The sequence below is a fragment of the Ostrea edulis genome, chromosome 7 (genome assembly GCF_947568905.1).
Source record: "Ostrea edulis chromosome 7, xbOstEdul1.1, whole genome shotgun sequence".
Classification (NCBI taxonomy): Eukaryota; Metazoa; Mollusca; class Bivalvia; order Ostreida; family Ostreidae; genus Ostrea; species Ostrea edulis.
In genome coordinates this window covers 36,368,481-36,386,104 of record NC_079170.1, presented here as the reverse complement: position 1 = coordinate 36,386,104, position 17,624 = coordinate 36,368,481, and the positions used below count along the sequence as shown (strand labels likewise).

Below are 17,624 nucleotides of genomic sequence, written 5' to 3'. Positions count from 1 at the left end.
ACAACCCCACATCTTTAGGAAAAACATAGTGATGTAGAGCCGGTAGGCCTCTACCAAATTTGTGAATTTCATGGTCTCTGGGGTAGATGTTCTAAGTCCAGGTCGGAATCAAACTTGGCATATAATGTTTATGCGTAAAATATTTGAATAACATCCTATTTAAAATTATCGATACTAAATTGAAACTAAACGGACATTTTGAAGGAAAGATAGTCATTTATCAAAATTGTGAATTTCATTATCCCTGGGTGGGGCTAGAATGGTCATAGTGATTATAAAAATGCCTTTATAATTTGATAGACTTCTACGGTTTTACTGATACTGTATAAAACTGAAGGCAGGTTTAGGAAAAACAGGATGGGATACCAAAATTGCCAATTTCTCAACCCAAGGGTGGATCCCAAGTCATACAGTATTATATTAGTATTGTGTAGAGTCTTTCACCACTAGGAAAAATTCGGGGGGGTGTGTGTCAGTCTGTGGTTTTTTTTTAAAGAACACATCTTGTTTTATGCTTGAATAATGGTTGAATATAAGAATTTAGCCTATACATACAGAACAGGAAAATCATTTTAGATTTCTTAGCCCTTGGGGCTAATGATACTTTAAAATAATATTCAGATGACCAATGACATAATGGATAATGGTCTATACGGGCTTTTTGTTTGATATTATCATGTGTGGAAACAAATCACTGGGAATTTAAAAAATCCCACCAATGTGACAGATGAGTACAGTCCATTTCAACCCGATTCTGATTCTTTATAGCTCATCAGTTTAAACACAACATATTTACAAATCTATACAAATAAGACAATTGAGGGTGAGTAGACATACAGATACAATATTGAGGATATAAAATCAAGGCATTTCAACATACATACAACAATACACGTAAATGATATGTCGCGACAAGTACAGCATTTCGCTTACATGAAGATCTTAACTTTGTAGCCTGTTGTAGGAACTTTTCTAAATCATTTAAAAAATTCTTTTGTATTCAAAATATTTTCACTAATAACGAAACGAAGGACAACAAAGTTATTCCTTCCTGTATGAAAGGAAGGAAACGCTTCATATCATACGTCAGTGAATTGATTGTAAAGCATTATAAAACTCCAGAGAAATCAGTTAGGACGAGTTAAAGGTGAGCTGGATATGGCAGTTGTAAAGCATTATAAAACTTGATACGAATTAAAGGTGAGCTGGATATGACAGTTGTAAAGCATTATAAAACTTCAGAGAAATCAGGGAGGACACGTTAAAGGTGAGTTGGATGACAGTTGTAAAGCATTATAAAACTTAAGACGCGTTAAAGGCGAGCTGGATATGACAGTTGTAAAGCACTATAAAACTTCAGAAGAGTTAAAGGTGAGCTGGATATGACGGTTGTAAAGCATTATAAAACTTCAGACGAGTTAAAGGTGAGCTGGATATGACAGTTTGTATATGAACTTTCGTCCTCTGTTGTTTTGGATTTTTAATTCTGATTACATGTTAATGTGTAGATTATCATGTGTTATTAACGTGGTCAGGATGGATGCATATTATTTATAACGTCCCTCTCGAGACTATTTCATTCATATATGGAGATGTCACCATTGCCGGTAAAGGGTTGCAAAATTTAGGCCTATGCTCGGCGCTTACGGCCTTTGAGCAGGGAGAGATCTTTATCGTGCCACACCTGCTGTGACACGAGGCCTCGGTTTTTGCGGTCTCATCCAAAGGACCGCCCCATTTAGTCGCCTTTTGCGACAAGCAAGGGGTACTGAGGACCTATTCTAACCCGGATCCCCACGGGATTTTATGTATTTGAAGAGCGCAACAATTCAATATTAATGCGCGCAATAATTCAGAATTGAAGATATTATAGGGTTAATGAACTTATATCGGTGAATATTGGCACGAGTTGGCTGTCAAAATGCACGAGCTTGCGAGTGCATTTTGACAGCCAACGAGTGCCAATATTCACCTATATAAGTTCAATAACCCTTTTATTATATAGCTAAAGTATTTGGTTGTTAAGTTATATCCATTTTCACTCAAACTACTCCAAAATAGACGAGAATTCATCAATATTGCTATTCTCTTTAGAGAAGTCGAGAGGCATAGCCTTCATCTGCCTCTCGACTTCTCTAAAGATAATACAATGTTGCCAGTGTGCAATAACAGCATGCATTTCTCAAGGCCGTAAATTACATGGAGGCGGAGGAGGCAGCTGCCTCCTCCAACTTTTGAGCCAAAAAAAATTAAAATTTAAAGTTCATTAGAATTTATGTTGTTTCCAATAACTAAGAACATGATACCTCCCTTAAAAAGCATTCCAAATCTTTCTTTTAGAATGAGTTAGTCAAGTAACATCTTAGAAGGCCCTAGAATCAAGGATTTTGCACGAAACGTGTTCAGTGTGCATAAAATGTGCTCAGCATCTGGGGGCCTGGGCGGCCCCCAGACCCCCGCCTAATTTCCTGCCTCCTCCAAATTGAAGGTTAATTTACGGCCCTGTTTCTTAACTGTTCAATATTTAACCCGTCATTAATGCATGAAGCAAACTGATTTTGTAAATGGGGGCATCATAATTTATGTACAGTAAAACATAATGCTTAAGTAAATATCAAATACCGGCTCTGTCAGATTCGGAGGACCGTCGTCTGCCATTTTTGCTTGTTTACGTCGTTACGGTAACGTCAATATTGAACGCTCATACTCGGAATGTTTCGGGTGCATACAATTTACGCAATGTAAAGTTAGCGTTCAATAAATTCTCAGGATATTGAACGCTAACATTCTCTAGATTTTACGCAGATTTTATATTAGACTATTTATTAGCTATATAATAATATAGGGTTATTGAACTTATATCGGTGAATATTGGCATGAGTTGGCTGTCAAAATGCACGAGCTTGCGAGTGCATTTTGACAGCCAACGAGTGCCAATATTCACCTATATAAGTTCAATAACCCTTTTATTATATAGCTAAAGTATTTGGTTGTTAAGTTATATCCATTTTCACTCAAACTACTCCAAAATAGACGAGAATTCATCAAAATTGCCAGTGTGCAATAACAGCATGCATTTCTTAACTGTTTAATATTTAACCCGTCATTAATGCATGAAGCAAACTGATTTTGTAAATGGGGACATCATAGTTTATGTACAGTAAAACATAATGCTCAAGTAAATATAAAATACCGGCTCTGTCAAATTCGGAGGACCGTCGTCTGCCATTTTTGCTTGTTTACGTCGTTACGGTAACGTCAATATTGAACGCTCATACTCGGAATGTTTCGGGTGCATACAATTTACGCAATGTAAAGTTAGCGTTCAATAAATTCTCAGGATATTGAACGCTGACATTCTCTAGATTTTACGCAGATTTTATATTAGACTATTTATTAGCTATATAATAACATTACTTATTTGAGGAGATCTTTTAAATTAATTGAATGTTTGCGCGCATCAAATGAAATATATTTGCAATAATCTGAGTTTATGTTAATTTGGTGCTCCATGTTGTTTAAAGACATGTTGTACAAATCTAAAACTGTACGTAAATCAAAGTCCTGTTTCTTTTTGCAGGGTATGCAGCATTAGCTGTAATCACGCGTGGCTTTGATTCTTTGTTTTAGACGCTTTTGCTTCTTTGGGAATTTTGATATGGACGTTTACAGTGACCTGGATAAGAAATTAACGACTTGTACCAGTTTATTTCAAACACCGCTTGTTGTTGCTACGTTACAAACAGGAAGTGATGTTCCCAGAAGGCTGGCGTGTTTTGGTTCCTCGGAGGCATGGATCAGTGACATTGATGACATCATAGAGGGCTGTAGCCTTAAAACAGAATTCCCGGTCACAAATATTCTCAGAACTAAATCTGGTCGCCGTCCAACAGATCTTGGGGTTGATCCCAAAGGTTCGTTGGTCTACTCCGATCACTTTCGAAGAAAAATATATAAATGGAAAAACAAGCAATTTAAAAAAGTGATAGGTTTCCGGAAATGGCGGCCTTCGGGGATATGCTATACATCAACAGGTGATTTGTTAATAGGAATGTCAAACAAGGACTACACCGAGAAAAAGATAAGGCGGTACAATCGAGGAACAATTCGTCAAGAAATTCAGTTCGACGGTAACGGAAATCCCTTCTTCAAGTCGGGAGATCTGGCGATTTTTGTGGAAGAAAATAAAAACCATGATATATGTGTATCTGACTGCCAAGCCAATCTTGTCTTAGTTCTGAACAGATCGGGGTGTTTTCGATTTAAATACTCTGGAAGTCACGTGGCGGCCGAATTCAATCCAGGATGTCTTGCGACCGATTCTTTCTGTAACATTTTGGTGACGGACACAGGGAACGATATGATTCACGTGCTGGACCTCAATGGTCAGCTGTTGAAATTTGTGGACAGTACTTGTGGGGTGACTGGATTTAACGGAATTGCAGTAGACTGTGAAGATCGTGTATGGGTCATTGAATGTCACACAGCTAAAATCAAAGTTATCAATTACCTGGTGTAAATAATCATCTTATAACGGTTCATTCATTCATTACCAGAGAAAACTAAGTATGTTTACAAGAACTAAAACATGTACCTCTCTTCCTCCTTAATAAACATCAGTTACAACATGTCTTGTTACATACCATGAATCCAGATGTTACCTTGATTTAATATGAAGTATGTATCGTATATATATAGTCCAACAAATCACCTTAAGCTGCTTGGTGTTTGTTCAATGTCAAGGTCGTGAGTACGTTGATTAAATCCTCAAAACACCCTAACTATAATTAACATAGTTATAAGCTTAGTTGGAAAAAAAAAAATATGCGCACACATAATGATACCACTTTGAGGTATAAATATCGATGCCATAATTATCATGATTATAGGTAGTGTACTAACTTATGCAAAGCCTCAATTTTTATTGTTTAGTTTTGCGGGCACCTGTGGATTGAGATAGGATAACACACCTTAGCCTGCCGTTTAGTTTTGCGGGCGCCTGAAGTTGACAAAGCTAGGGATTCCATGTAAGAGAAAGCGCACGGTTAGTCTTTGATAGATGCAGATACATAGCTCTCCGGGTGAAACGGGATCCCAATTTCTTTTTACAGAGATCGAGCTACACTAACAGTATCTTTTTAAAGTTAATATTGTGGTTTATAAATGACTTACTTCTCAATACAATTTTTGTAACATGTTTTCTCACACTTAAGCGGTATAGTATCCAATCTGCTTCCTAACGTGCACCAATAAAACATCGACACGTTCTGATAGGATTCTTCCACGAAGATTCATTGCCAAAGAGTAATTGCAGATCGCAGTCTCCTATAATTACCGTATGGTCCGTAAAGTTAACTGGCATGTTCACGGCCAGCAACGTTAACGGGAACATCACGTTCCATGCTGTTTTGATATACTGGGGTAACAGAAGTAACTTAAATTCTGGATACTCTTTGTGTTAAAAGGACCTACAGACCCCCCCCCCCCCCCCCCCCCCCCCCCTTGTTCTCATCTTCTGCATTTCTTATACATTTGTTTTTATAGTGTATATTAAAATCTAATCCATACAAAAGATGCGGAACAATGTCCAAAATCTCATTAGAGTAAAATTCCCTGATCCACCTCTGTATCAGTTGGCAGGAGTTTTTAATCGGGTTCGAGATTTTATAATTCGGAAGTGACGTAAGGTCATAGCAACCAAGATTGCTTGTACTGTAGTTTCGACGTTGCACTGAGAACTTTAAGATGGCAAACCAATCTCAGGTAAGTTTCCTGATTTTTTAAACATCAAAGTTAAAGCTGCAGTTTTCCTCACTCATTGTCATGCTCAAATAACTTGAATTCGGTGACATTTTTAGAAAATTGGAAGGAAAAAAAATAAAAATTGACGATTTCAGTTTCAATATCATGAACACTGATGAATATGTCATAGTTATTGGGATGGTGAGGATCGTCTTAAAGAACAGCATATAGAAAACTTGACTTCGTTATACGTAATAAAAAAAAAACCATTAGGGGAGAAGGTTAATTAAAGACGATACACAACATCATAATAACTAATCTCGGTTGAGATTCGACTTGGCTGAATATTTGGACTGATGCCTTCACCGAGTGTCAGTCCAAATATTCAACCGAGCCGAATCTCAACCGAGATTACATAATAACGTGTCATTTATATTACCACAGGCTGGAACAGGCGGTGTCCCTGCAAACGCCAAAACGTCGGAATTCTACAAAACAGAAAACATCCCCAACAGATTTGAAAATCCAGGTCAGTATAGGTCAAAACTATATTGTATGTAACTCTGAATGAATATTATAATGTTTCTAAATATGAATTATTTAGTCTTAAATGTACATCAGCTAATGAGCTATGACTCATACTATTTCATTGTTATCATACAATAGTACTCATTTTTCCAAAATTCAGCCCTAGATTTATTTCTGGTTAAAAAATTCACGAAAATTGTACTATTTCTTTGATAATTAAATTTAATTTTGGACTAGCTGTTATCACATACCTATATAGTGTTTATAGAATTACTATAATTGGGAAAGGGTGAATTTTCATGTAGACTTAATGATAATAGTGTATTGTGAGATATCCATAATTTGTAAAATTTGAAGTAACCAATAATAGATGCAAATAGAAAGTAATGGTAATCATTGTCGGTAGCTGTACCAACACGATATTCAATAAACCATTATATTTGTCTTTGTAGAATGGTTTCAAGGATATGGAGGTAAACCTCAGCATGCAATGTACAGGACCAGCTCATCGGATTATGGAGCAAAAGCCCCATCTGTTCATACCATGCCCACCACTTTCCACGCTAGGTCACAAAAATTTTCTTTGGTAAGCATATTCTCAGATTTTTTTTTTTAAATTTACACCTTAAATAGAAATATGCCTAAATGTAAAATACTGAAAAGAAATGAATATATATACATTTCAAGACAAGTCAGATATATACAAATATACATGTAGCTTAATAATTTCCAATGGATTTGTGTATCATAACAAAGATCATTCTAAAAGTTCTGTAATTTAAAAAATTCTTTTAAAGGAGGAGAAGGGGTTGTAAAAAATTCAATATAATGCCACTTTTACTACAGTCATTGAATCACACAATATTTCCTTTCTTTTCAGCACTTAGGAACTTGTGGGATGTACCGGAATCACTCCCTGAATACTGCCCCTGACCAGAGCCGGGTCTGATGATATCTGTAGCTCAACTGCTATCTATTGTGTGTCTTCATTACATATCGAACACTTGCAATTCAAAACCCTCTGATGTTAAACTCATTTTTTCAGATTGTGGAGGGAAGTGTTATGTTTTAATTTCTACTGCCCCACAATTCAAATCTTATCATATTTCACAGGAGTTTTACAAAGATTTTCAATACACTATTCATAGATTCAGACACTTGGTATTGTGTTCTAATTTGCCTTTCTTTTAGTTTGTTTAGTCCTATTCATAGTTTAAAAAGACATCCAGATACTTAAAGATTAGCGTGTTATACTGAATCAAGAGAAGGTGAAGTGGAGAATTGAACATGTTTTTATTTATGTTTGTGTATTTTTGTGTTTGAATATCGTTATCTGTATTTTGAATGATTCTTGTGTGAAACAGAGGATCTTTGTCTTTATGTGAATAATTAAATCAGATTTGTTAATCAAATAAATATATTACATATCTGAAGTACCTCGATATCCTCTTTGTCGATATATCCATAGACATCGGAGCTGGAGGACCATTCCACCCACTCCCCAGCTTGTTTTCAAACAGAGAAGTAGAGATTATACATGTTATATATAAACATGTTTGGGGAAATATTCTATGAATTTGATGTAAAAGTGATGTGTTGCATATACGTACTGCAGTTCTAGAAAGAGCAGCATATGTACCTGCCACAGCAGTTTTTATAATTTGAAAATTATTTTAAAATTTAATATGACACTTAACAAATAAGTTCTACAACTTAATGTTACTTAATACTTCTCGTTGACGTGGATATTTTTCTGAAGTTGTTACAATTTAATCTGTTTAAAATACTACCTCTCAAATAGCGCAAAGTTCTTTGTGCTATTTAAGAAACCTGCTGTAATTTAATCAGATTAGAAAGGTTTAATCGATGTGGGAGGAAACTGCATGGAGTACCCGGAGAAAACCCACGTGTTGGGGTGCATGAGTGACCATGTTACTCTTTTGCACACGTGCAACCACTCCGATCCAGAGGATCAAACTCAGGTCACAGTGGTGAGAAGTGAGTGTGTTAACCTGAAAACTCTGAAAAGTATTACAATGCATCTTGACCAAGCAAAAAACATCCAATACATATTATGAACAGTCATAACTCGGGCAAAAAAAGTTGAGTTCCTAGAAATGTATACAATGTCATTTGATACATATAACCATCTTTTCCGTGAATTTTAATAAACATATATCATCATACTTCGAGCTAGAAATATTTACATCTAAACTAGATTTTCTCTAAACATCCCCCCCCCAAAACTACACTATTAAAACTACATATGTTTGCCAAGTTCTGCAGCTATTTACTTGTAGATGTATGATGCATATTAAAAACGGTTGACAGTACTTGACATTATGCCAAACTACAAGTGGCAATCACATGTCGACTGCTGAAACATTGAAAACAACAGATCCTAATTTTCAAGGAATATATTATCTATAAACAAAAATAAAACCATGAATTTTCTTGCATATTTTTCATGTCACATGACCCAAAAGATAAAAAAAAATTGTGACTATGCCGGTCTTTCTTCATTGTGTTCTCACTTTATGCAATATTCTTGGCTGTAAAAGTGCATGTATATTGAAACGTGTTCTACAGACAGCACGTTTGCTGTTTATGTATGAAATATATTCCTGTTGTCATCAGGGGATTGAGATAACTGACATATATGTATACATGTACCAGCATTGCAGGGAAATTTACATGACTGAGGCTTTTGTGCGTCATTTAATTTTCTTACAATGTTGATGAATGTCATATCCCCAGTATTGACAAAAAACCACACGTCATTGTTAAATTAAACACAAAGTATTCAATTTCATGTATTACATTCTATGTAGATAAAAATAAAATGATCTTATCTGCAATGAAAGGTGAAGATAACGAGCTGTGATCAATCGCCACTCCTATAAGCAATACAAAATACATCATCGGATACCCACGGGTGATCTCGTCTTTTACTCATCATGAGTACAAAACGAGATCACCCGTGGGTATTTGACGATGTACAGAATAGAGAGTTGGGCAGTTTTACCAGAGGTGTGGACAGGTGCCTTAGAGAAATAAGCATCCACTGTCGACCGGTCACACCTATTGTGAGCTTTATATCTTGATCAGGTCAACAGAGTAATCCTTAGTGAAATTGGTGTTCCAAGAATGTTCTAACATTCGGTTTGGAACATGTCAGACAGCATTGCAAACTAGATCCTTATAACGACCATAGAATTTCCGAAATGCTGAATTTAAACAAGACTGTTGAAACCTATGTAACATCAACTTGTTTGTCAGTAGCCTGCCTCGATTTAAAAACTGATCATATGCAGAACAAGCTCTTGCATATTGAATCAGTTGAGAAATACTAACACCATATGCAGGTGATAATGGAATACTGCTACATAAATATGGGAAGTTAACGATGAAGAAGCTGAAATCATCCTGTTTGTTGTAAAATTGAGTTGTTAGTTTGCTGTTAATATCTATTTTCAATGATATTTAATTATGTAGCAGATATGGAGAACTCTGTGGTGTCTTTTATTTTGAGTCCACAGGGATATATTGAATTGAGAGATGAATGAAAATGACTCTTGTTAATAAATGAAATGTTGATATATCTATATTATCTAAATGTTGAGTTGAAGGCCATGTACAGCAAGAGATTTTTTCTTCTCATATAGGAGCTTTTGAATAAATTCTGCTTCATAGGAATATAAAAACAAGTCAGCTAACAAAGGAGCACAATTCCTGATCACCAAAGACTACGAAGATAGCAATGTCAATGAGGAACTCCAGCATAATATTGTCATCAACTTCAGAGTACTTGTGTGTGGAATCGGAGTGTTTAAAGAAGTAATTATTTGTGTGACTGATCATTATAATATACGACGAACGTTATGTTTTTTTTCTCATCAAAACTGAACCAGAATGCAAGATTACAGGAAGTCTTCCTTTTTAAAAGAAAGCAAAAGACAGTTTTGTATGAAATATACGGAGAAAAATTTCTTGATATACACTTTCAGCCAATGAGTGCAATAATAAATGTAGAAGGTTTTGCAGGCTTAGCACCACCAGATCACAGTATATATGCAAATAGAATTACATGGGTGTTATGAATGGTCTCAAAATTTTGGCCAGGTACATTCCAAAAAGAATGCTGCCAATCATTCATCACCACAACTGACAAAAATGAATCTCAACCGAACATATGATAGAAAAAGTCTAGATAACTACATTCAGTGTCAAGTCCTATCAATCTCATAACTATAAGTCAACTGTGATGATACTTAAACTTCCATTTTTTTCCACAATAACTTTCAGGAAGATAATTAGATCCTCATGTCCCAACAATATGCACGTCTACAAATGGCATTGTACAAAGTTTCAAGTCCATCCAATAAGCCCTATAGGAGAAATGTTCACAAGCTATTTTACATGCTCCTCCCATCTTAGATCCACTATCTTTAAAAAAAACTGATTGGATCATCATGTCTCAACAATATGCACATCTATAAATGGCAATGAAGCAATCTACAATGTTTCAAGTCTCTCCGATAAGCCCTATGAATTGAGGAGAAGCGTTCACGAGATTTATGACAGACAGGAAGTACAAAAAGAATGTCTACCCCTGAAAGAGGAGAGAGACATAATACTAGTAATTTTGGCCCCACCCTGGGTTGATTGATTATATAACGTCCCTCTCAAGAATTTTTTACTCATATGGAGATGTTGGTACCATTGCTTGTGAAGGGCTGCAAAATTTAGGCTTATGCTCAAATCAGCACTTACGGCCTTTGAGCAGGGAGGAATCTTTATCATGCCACACCTGCTGTGAAAAGGGACTTCCGTTTTTGCGGTCTCATCTGAAGGACCATCCCATTTAGTCACCTCCTATGACAAGCAAGGGATACTGAGGACCTATTCTAACCTGGATCCCCACCCCCATGGAACCAAAAACCCCTACCCTTCGGATCATGAAATTTACAATTTTGGTAAAGGACCATCTATCTACTCCCTCTAAATATCCATTTAGTTTCAATATAGGGTCAATTGCATTACCAAGTCCCCCCCGGTCAGAACCTCTACTCCAGGGATCATGAAATTTACAATTTTTGCAAAGGCTTTCCCGCTCTACATCATTCTTTGTGATAAGACCTTCATAGGTCATCTGAGTGAACTTCGCTTTCATGTAAATTTTAACTTTTCTGGCCCAGTGGTTCTCGAATTTTTTAAAAAAAAAAATGACTATTTTTGCCTCTTCTTTATTATCTCCCATTTGAAGGGTGCATCAATGCGACTTCATTTGAAAAAAAAATCTTCCCTTCATCCAAATATGACTTATGCCTATTTTGATTAAAATTGGCCCAATGATTCTGGAGAGGATGAAAATGTGAAAAACTAACAACAACAGACATCTGACAAATTTTGATCAGAAAAGCTAAAAGGGGTTCATGAAATAGTGAACTTTTCAATTGTGTAAAACTTACCCGATATATGATATCAGTGAGTATGAATTACTTCAGTTCAAGCAATCCTAAATCAGACAGCATTACAAGTGGTGCACTATCTTTTAAAAAACATACATTCTTATTTCATAATGGATAAAACAATTAGTGACTTCCAACTTCTAATGACATCAAACTAGATGAAAACATCTTTGGCTATAAACATTGTTGGGAGACAACTCTATGTACCATGAACAGCAATCTCTAACCAGAGTTATCGTTCCTTACACTCCCATACATGTATGCGGGGAACATGACCTCCATGGGTAGATTGATTTAAGGTGGCTCCCTACACCCTGAAATAGTTTCTCAAATCAGTACGAATTGATTTAATCATAAAAAAATATGATATATAATAAGATATATGCCTGAAAGGCAGAAAATTTGCAAATTTGGATAAAAACATGATTTTCCAAAAAAATTATTTCACCAAATATGAACAAAAGACTCTGGCGGATTTGAACTCGAGATCTGAGGTTCACCAGCCCAATGTTTAACCACTGAGCTACATTTGGTGATGTAGTGGCATAAAGCTTTAGTGTAGTGAGCTACCTTAACAGTAAAAAAAATAACTGTAATTTGATCGATTCTCATTGTTTATGGCTTTATTTCACTTAAATATCTCCCAAGAACATGATCAAAACATTAATATCAAATTGATATTTCCAAAAATATGATAAAAACAATTTCTCAAATTTCAAAATAGATTAACAGATTTTACCTTATTTCTGAAAACAGATTTCACTTCTAAAACACATATTTCACTTTTGTACATGTAACAGTCTCTGTCTGAACAGCATGTGGCCCTGTAGTACCACTAGTTATTTTTATAGTAGTACTTTGCTCACTCCTGTTTCAGTGATTTTATACATTTATTACAATTTCAGTATATCCAAGCATTTAAAGATTTCAACATCATAAAAAATTATTTTGATCATTATCATATAAAATTTTCAGATCATAAAATTAGTACGTAATTTTCCATAATTATCAATAATGCCAATAAATAATTTGAATCCTTTCCCTAAAAATAAAAGGAGCAATTAAAAGTGTATGTAACTTGTAAGATTACAGTGATTTTTAACCAGACATTGCACTTAAAGCAACCAATGCTCGCCATTCCAAACTACATACTTATATATATGTATAAACAATATCTTAATAGTGTCATTGATCAATATCTGTAGGCTGAGATATCATCACTTCCTCTCCTAGAGATTCCAGGAGCTCTCGTCTGTAATCATCAAATCCTCCATCCACCTCATTAATAGTTTGATCCTCCACCACCCACAATGTACAGTCTGTTTCTCGAATCAATCGCTGATCATGAGACACAATAATCACTCCCCCCTTGTACTCATTTATCGCATCAGCGAGAGCGTCAATCGATTCTATGTCCAGATTGTTGGTTGGTTCATCGAGAATTAACACATCTGCCGCGCGACATGAGAGGTCGGCCAGAGCCACACGTGATTTTTGTCCGCCGGAGAGGTCTCGGATTTTGATGGTGTGGGCATGACTGGCAAGTCCGAATTTTCCCAGCATTTTTCTGGAATCCTGATATGGTATGTTGAACAGTCTTTGTAAATACTCACACGGTGTCTCGTCCATGTTCAGTTGATCGGCTGAATGCTGGTCATATTTTCCAATCCTCAGTCTGTGATTTTTTATTGCTTCGCCTTTCTGTGGCTCTAAGTCTGCCACAAGGAGTTTCAAGAACGTGGACTTTCCCACACCATTAGGACCCACAATGGCCACTCGTGAGGTCATGTCAATACCAAAATCTAGCTTCACAAACAGGGGTGAGTTATTTCCGTATGCGAATGTCACATTATTCAGACCCAAAATAGGCGGATTTAGTGGAGTGGGGTTAGGGAAATGGAACTTGACAACGTAGTCTTTTGGCTTCTGTAACAATTCCGTGGGCTTATTCTCTTCTTCTACAGCCGTCTGCATTTTCTTGTTTCTGTTTTTCTCCTGTTTTCTGGTCAGGGCCTCTTTCTGTTTTTGTTCTGCGACTTTGGTAGACTTTCCTGAAGCCTTCATATCTCTCAGCATCTTTTCCTGTTTCTCATATGCTTTGGCCTGTTCTTTCCTCTTCTGTTTCAACATCTTCTTGAAGGTCGCATAATTTCCTCGGTAATAGAACAACTTGTGTTGATCCAGATGAATAATATCTGTACAAACATTATCCAGAAAACTCTGGTCGTGAGAAACCACAAGCAGTGTTTTCTTCCAGGCCTGCAGATAGTTATCGAGCCAGATGACAGCATTGAGATCAAGATGGTTGGTCGGCTCATCCAGCATGAGAAGTGTGGGCTCCAGGAACAAAGCCCGGGCTAGGGACACCCTCATTCTCCAGCCTCCTGACAGGTTCTTTGTGGCCCGTTCCATCATCTCCTTGGTGAAGCCCAGACCGGCCAGGATCCGCCTTGCCTTGGGTTCTGCCGCGTCTGCTCCTATTGCCCGTAATTCATCATACACCTACAACAGTTCACATTGATTTCATGAAAATGTTCAACCATGCATTTTGTACAGTACATGTTATGTGTATATAATATTGCATACTTTATTTATGTTATCTTGCCTTGTTAGATTTATAGGCGATGCAACATGAAAATGTTCTATTGGTATATACGAAATTATACATGAGAACCTTACTTTTGCTTCAATGTAATCTTGTGAATACATTATATAATGTCATGCCAATAAAAATTAGGGAAATTAAAAGTTGTCTGTCAAAACAGGTCGTGTATCACACAATGTTAGTCTGTTTGCAAAAATCTCCAAAGTTTACAGCAGATTTTGATAAAATTTGAGAAAAGGGAAAGGTACTGTTGATAAGATTTTCAGACAGATCTGAGTATGTACATCATGTGGAAGTGAACACATAATAACATATCTGTGGAGGCCAGTACAATCTGATTTCCATTAAGCTACTAGACTGAAGTTTTAACCTCATAATATTGCTGTGAGTTTAAGCTACATCTTATTTTTATTTATAAAAGTGTATACAAAGCAGGGTTTAAACACAAACACACCTCGTTAAGTCGTTCATTAATCTTTAAGTTCCCTTTCTCCACTTCAACTGTCAGTTTCTTCGCTTCCTCCAGCAAGGCTGTGCGCACTTTGTCAGCCTTCAGCACAGAATCAATCGATTTGGTATCATCAGCCACAATTTCCTGTTCGCAGAGCAAAATATCGATACCTGCCGGAATGTTTAGAATCTTTTTAGCCATGTGATTCAGAAGTGTGGTCTTTCCGTGTCCATTGGGCCCCACAAGACCATAACGTCTCCCTGCCGTGATGTACAAACTGGCATTAATAAAGAGATCTTTTCCTTTAGCTGCAATAGAGAAATTCTCGACTTTGATATCCTGACTGTCTAATACGGTAGCCTTAGTGGATTTCTCCGCCTGGGATACTGTGAAGTTTTCCACTCCGCCTGATTCCATACTCTCCAGCTGCTTCTGGTACTCTGCCTGCTTCTTGAGTTTTTTCAGCTCCTTTTTACTCAATTTAGGTTTGTTTTCCTCCACGACTGCCTCCTCTTTTTCCTCCTCCTCCTCCTCATTATTCTGTGTTTCTTCCTCGGATTCATAGTAATCAAACTTCACCTCCCCCTTCTTGTTCGCTTTGTTGGTTTTAGTTTTACTTTTATCCTTTCCTACTGGCTGAACAGGTTCCTCCTCTTCTTCTTTTTCTGCAGTAAGATAATTATAAATTCAATATTTGTGATCAATTTGAAGTGCTTACGCATGTAATATCTGACTGAGGTGTATTCTGTATTAATTTCTACACATTAGCGACATTACACACATATGTGTGTGTGTATATATATATATGTGTGTGTGTGAATTGTGTGTCAAGTACTATCACAAGTAATTCTAGACAAAATCTAAATAAACTGTATACCAATTGTTGCAACCACAACACTTTCCAAAATTGGTGATAGGGGCAGATTCATGATGACTTAATTAATATGGTTAAATCAAATTTATCTCTACATTTGCTATTCTACAAGCACCTGCTGGTCTGTATGTCAGAAGGTGAAAATCCAACACTTCCTACCCTAGGAAGAGCTGTGGTAAGCAAGGAAATAGAAATAAAGCACTGGCCAGACGCTACTGAAATATCTATTAACATCCTCACATTACAACCAACTAATACTCATTTTCTGACACTGTCTATTATCACTATCGGTTACTGAAACTTACAGCAGTGTGTAAAATTATCTGCAGTGTTGGATTAACTTTCTAGGTCATTCATCTCATGATCTTAGTAGTCCATTTTTAAAAACTACAGGAAACAGCTACACAAGACACTGAAATTAGGGCTGTCACAGTTCCAGAAAATTTCCAGTCGGGTTGGCTCAGGATTTTTCAGTTTGGGTTTGGGTATTTCGGTTCGGGTATATAGCTATCTTAAAAATGTTATTCAATTTAAAATAAAGAGCCTTTGTTGTATTTAGTTAAAATAATATACTCGTGGATGTGGAATCTGGTTTAGCCTCGACATCCATGGTACTAAAAACAGCATTGTCACTTCTACCCGTTTCCATTCCATGTTTTCAATGTTTTGTCAATGACGATGTTGATCCTGTGACATATTTTAAATGAGTCCGACTTATCTTACATACTGTCATTGTTTTCTCCACATCATTTAACAAAGGATCGAAATACAGACACATTTGAGGATTTTGAGGCCATATTGCTTAAACATTTTTAATCATGATTCTATATCAAAAACCAGACCCGAACCAAAATAAAAAAAAAATGGAACCAAACCTGACCCGACTAATGGTTTTCAGTTATTTCAGGTACCGTATACCTGTTGCAGCCCTAACTGAAATCTACTAAGATTTACCTGTAAAAAGCAATCTTCACTAGGGTAATTTTGTGACCTAAATTTGGACCAAATGCGAAACTTGGCTGACCAAATGGTTAAGTCTATTCATCAATCCAGCAGGCAATTGAAAACTCTACCAGTCTTTTATAATTCGCTGTGACAATATTTCCAGCATAGACAGTTGTTGTGTGGGTGAATACATAATTTGGCAATTTGTCAATGGTCCAAGGTCAAAAACTCGTCACCAATGCAAGTTTGGGTTATTACTCCATCATTAGTAATTTCGAAAGCAAAATGAAAAAACAAAACAAAAAAACCCCACCCTCTTCATTATCCTCCGCTGCCATTAACTCGGCCAGCTGTGCAAGCTTTGACTTCTTCTTTTTCTTTTTGTCTTTACCAGCCGCTCCATCGTCTGTTGCTAATTTCTTCATCTTTTCCTCTAACGCATTTTCCTCCTCATCACCATTCCAAAGTTCCTCTTCTTTAGATTTTCCTTTTCCTTTCTTAGGCATTTTTTGATCTTGAAAAATTTCTTCTCCACTGAAATATGAAAAGTTATCAAGTAGCCCTTCAGACGTATTTCCTCTCTCTTTATATATCATTAATTCTAATCAGTTAATTGATGAAAAATTCTAATACTATGAATTGACCAACAATCGACCGAGCAATGGCAATATTTGCATTCGTGAATATTGCGTTTTGATGATGAAATATACTTCGACTAAGAAATAACCTTTTGTTTTACATCTAATCTGAAATTATGATCCCTGTGAACTGGTATACAATGAGATTTGAATATTAGTTGTTGAATCTAGTACATCAATACGTGATTGAGACAAAATTGTACTGAAATATGCCAAATTACCGGTAGCTTTGCTTTCCTCGACAATCACGCCGGAAGCATGTGGAGAATGACTGGAGTTAATAAAAGCTTTCTCGATTCCGATTTATCCCGGGTTTTTTTTATGCACGCTATTAGTGATATATAATTATCATAAAGAATTATAATTCAGA

General features: G+C 36.3%; 3 protein-coding genes across 7 annotated transcripts; 2 read left to right on the top strand and 1 right to left on the bottom strand.

Moving 5' to 3' along the window:
• Positions 1–1,066: 1,066 nt before the first annotated feature.
• Positions 1,067–4,628, top strand: LOC125655974 (uncharacterized). 4 transcript variants are annotated; one of them, XM_048886524.2, is made up of 2 exons: positions 1,067–1,147; positions 3,581–4,628. In XM_048886524.2, the coding sequence occupies exon 2, from the start codon at positions 3,659–3,661 to the stop codon at positions 4,517–4,519; it is 861 nt and encodes a 286-aa protein (XP_048742481.2). In that variant the 5' UTR covers positions 1,067–1,147; positions 3,581–3,658; the 3' UTR covers positions 4,520–4,628. The 4 variants fall into 4 exon arrangements, with proteins under 4 accessions (XP_048742481.2, XP_048742479.2, XP_048742478.2 ...); XM_048886522.2 differs by having other exon boundaries at positions 1,082–1,200; XM_048886521.2 differs by having other exon boundaries at positions 1,083–1,267.
• Positions 4,629–5,657: 1,029 nt separating this feature from the next.
• On the top strand, positions 5,658–7,703 carry LOC125655976 (piercer of microtubule wall 1 protein-like). The gene is made up of 4 exons (XM_048886525.2): positions 5,658–5,763; positions 6,187–6,271; positions 6,723–6,856; positions 7,151–7,703. Exons 1-4 carry the CDS (start codon positions 5,746–5,748, stop codon positions 7,217–7,219), a joined length of 306 nt encoding a protein of 101 aa, XP_048742482.1. The 5' UTR covers positions 5,658–5,745; the 3' UTR covers positions 7,220–7,703.
• A 4,643-nt stretch (positions 7,704–12,346) lies between these two features.
• On the bottom strand, positions 12,347–17,563 carry LOC125653988 (ATP-binding cassette sub-family F member 1-like). 2 transcript variants are annotated; one of them, XM_048883687.2, is made up of 4 exons: positions 17,476–17,563; positions 16,930–17,150; positions 14,801–15,462; positions 12,347–14,243 (listed from the first exon to the last, which is right to left on the bottom strand). In XM_048883687.2, the coding sequence occupies exons 2-4, from the start codon at positions 17,120–17,122 to the stop codon at positions 12,927–12,929; spliced, it is 2,172 nt and encodes a 723-aa protein (XP_048739644.2). In that variant the 5' UTR covers positions 17,123–17,150; positions 17,476–17,563; the 3' UTR covers positions 12,347–12,926. The 2 variants fall into 2 exon arrangements, with proteins under 2 accessions (XP_048739644.2, XP_056000175.1); XM_056144200.1 differs by having other exon boundaries at positions 17,344–17,518.
• Positions 17,564–17,624: the final 61 nt, after the last annotated feature.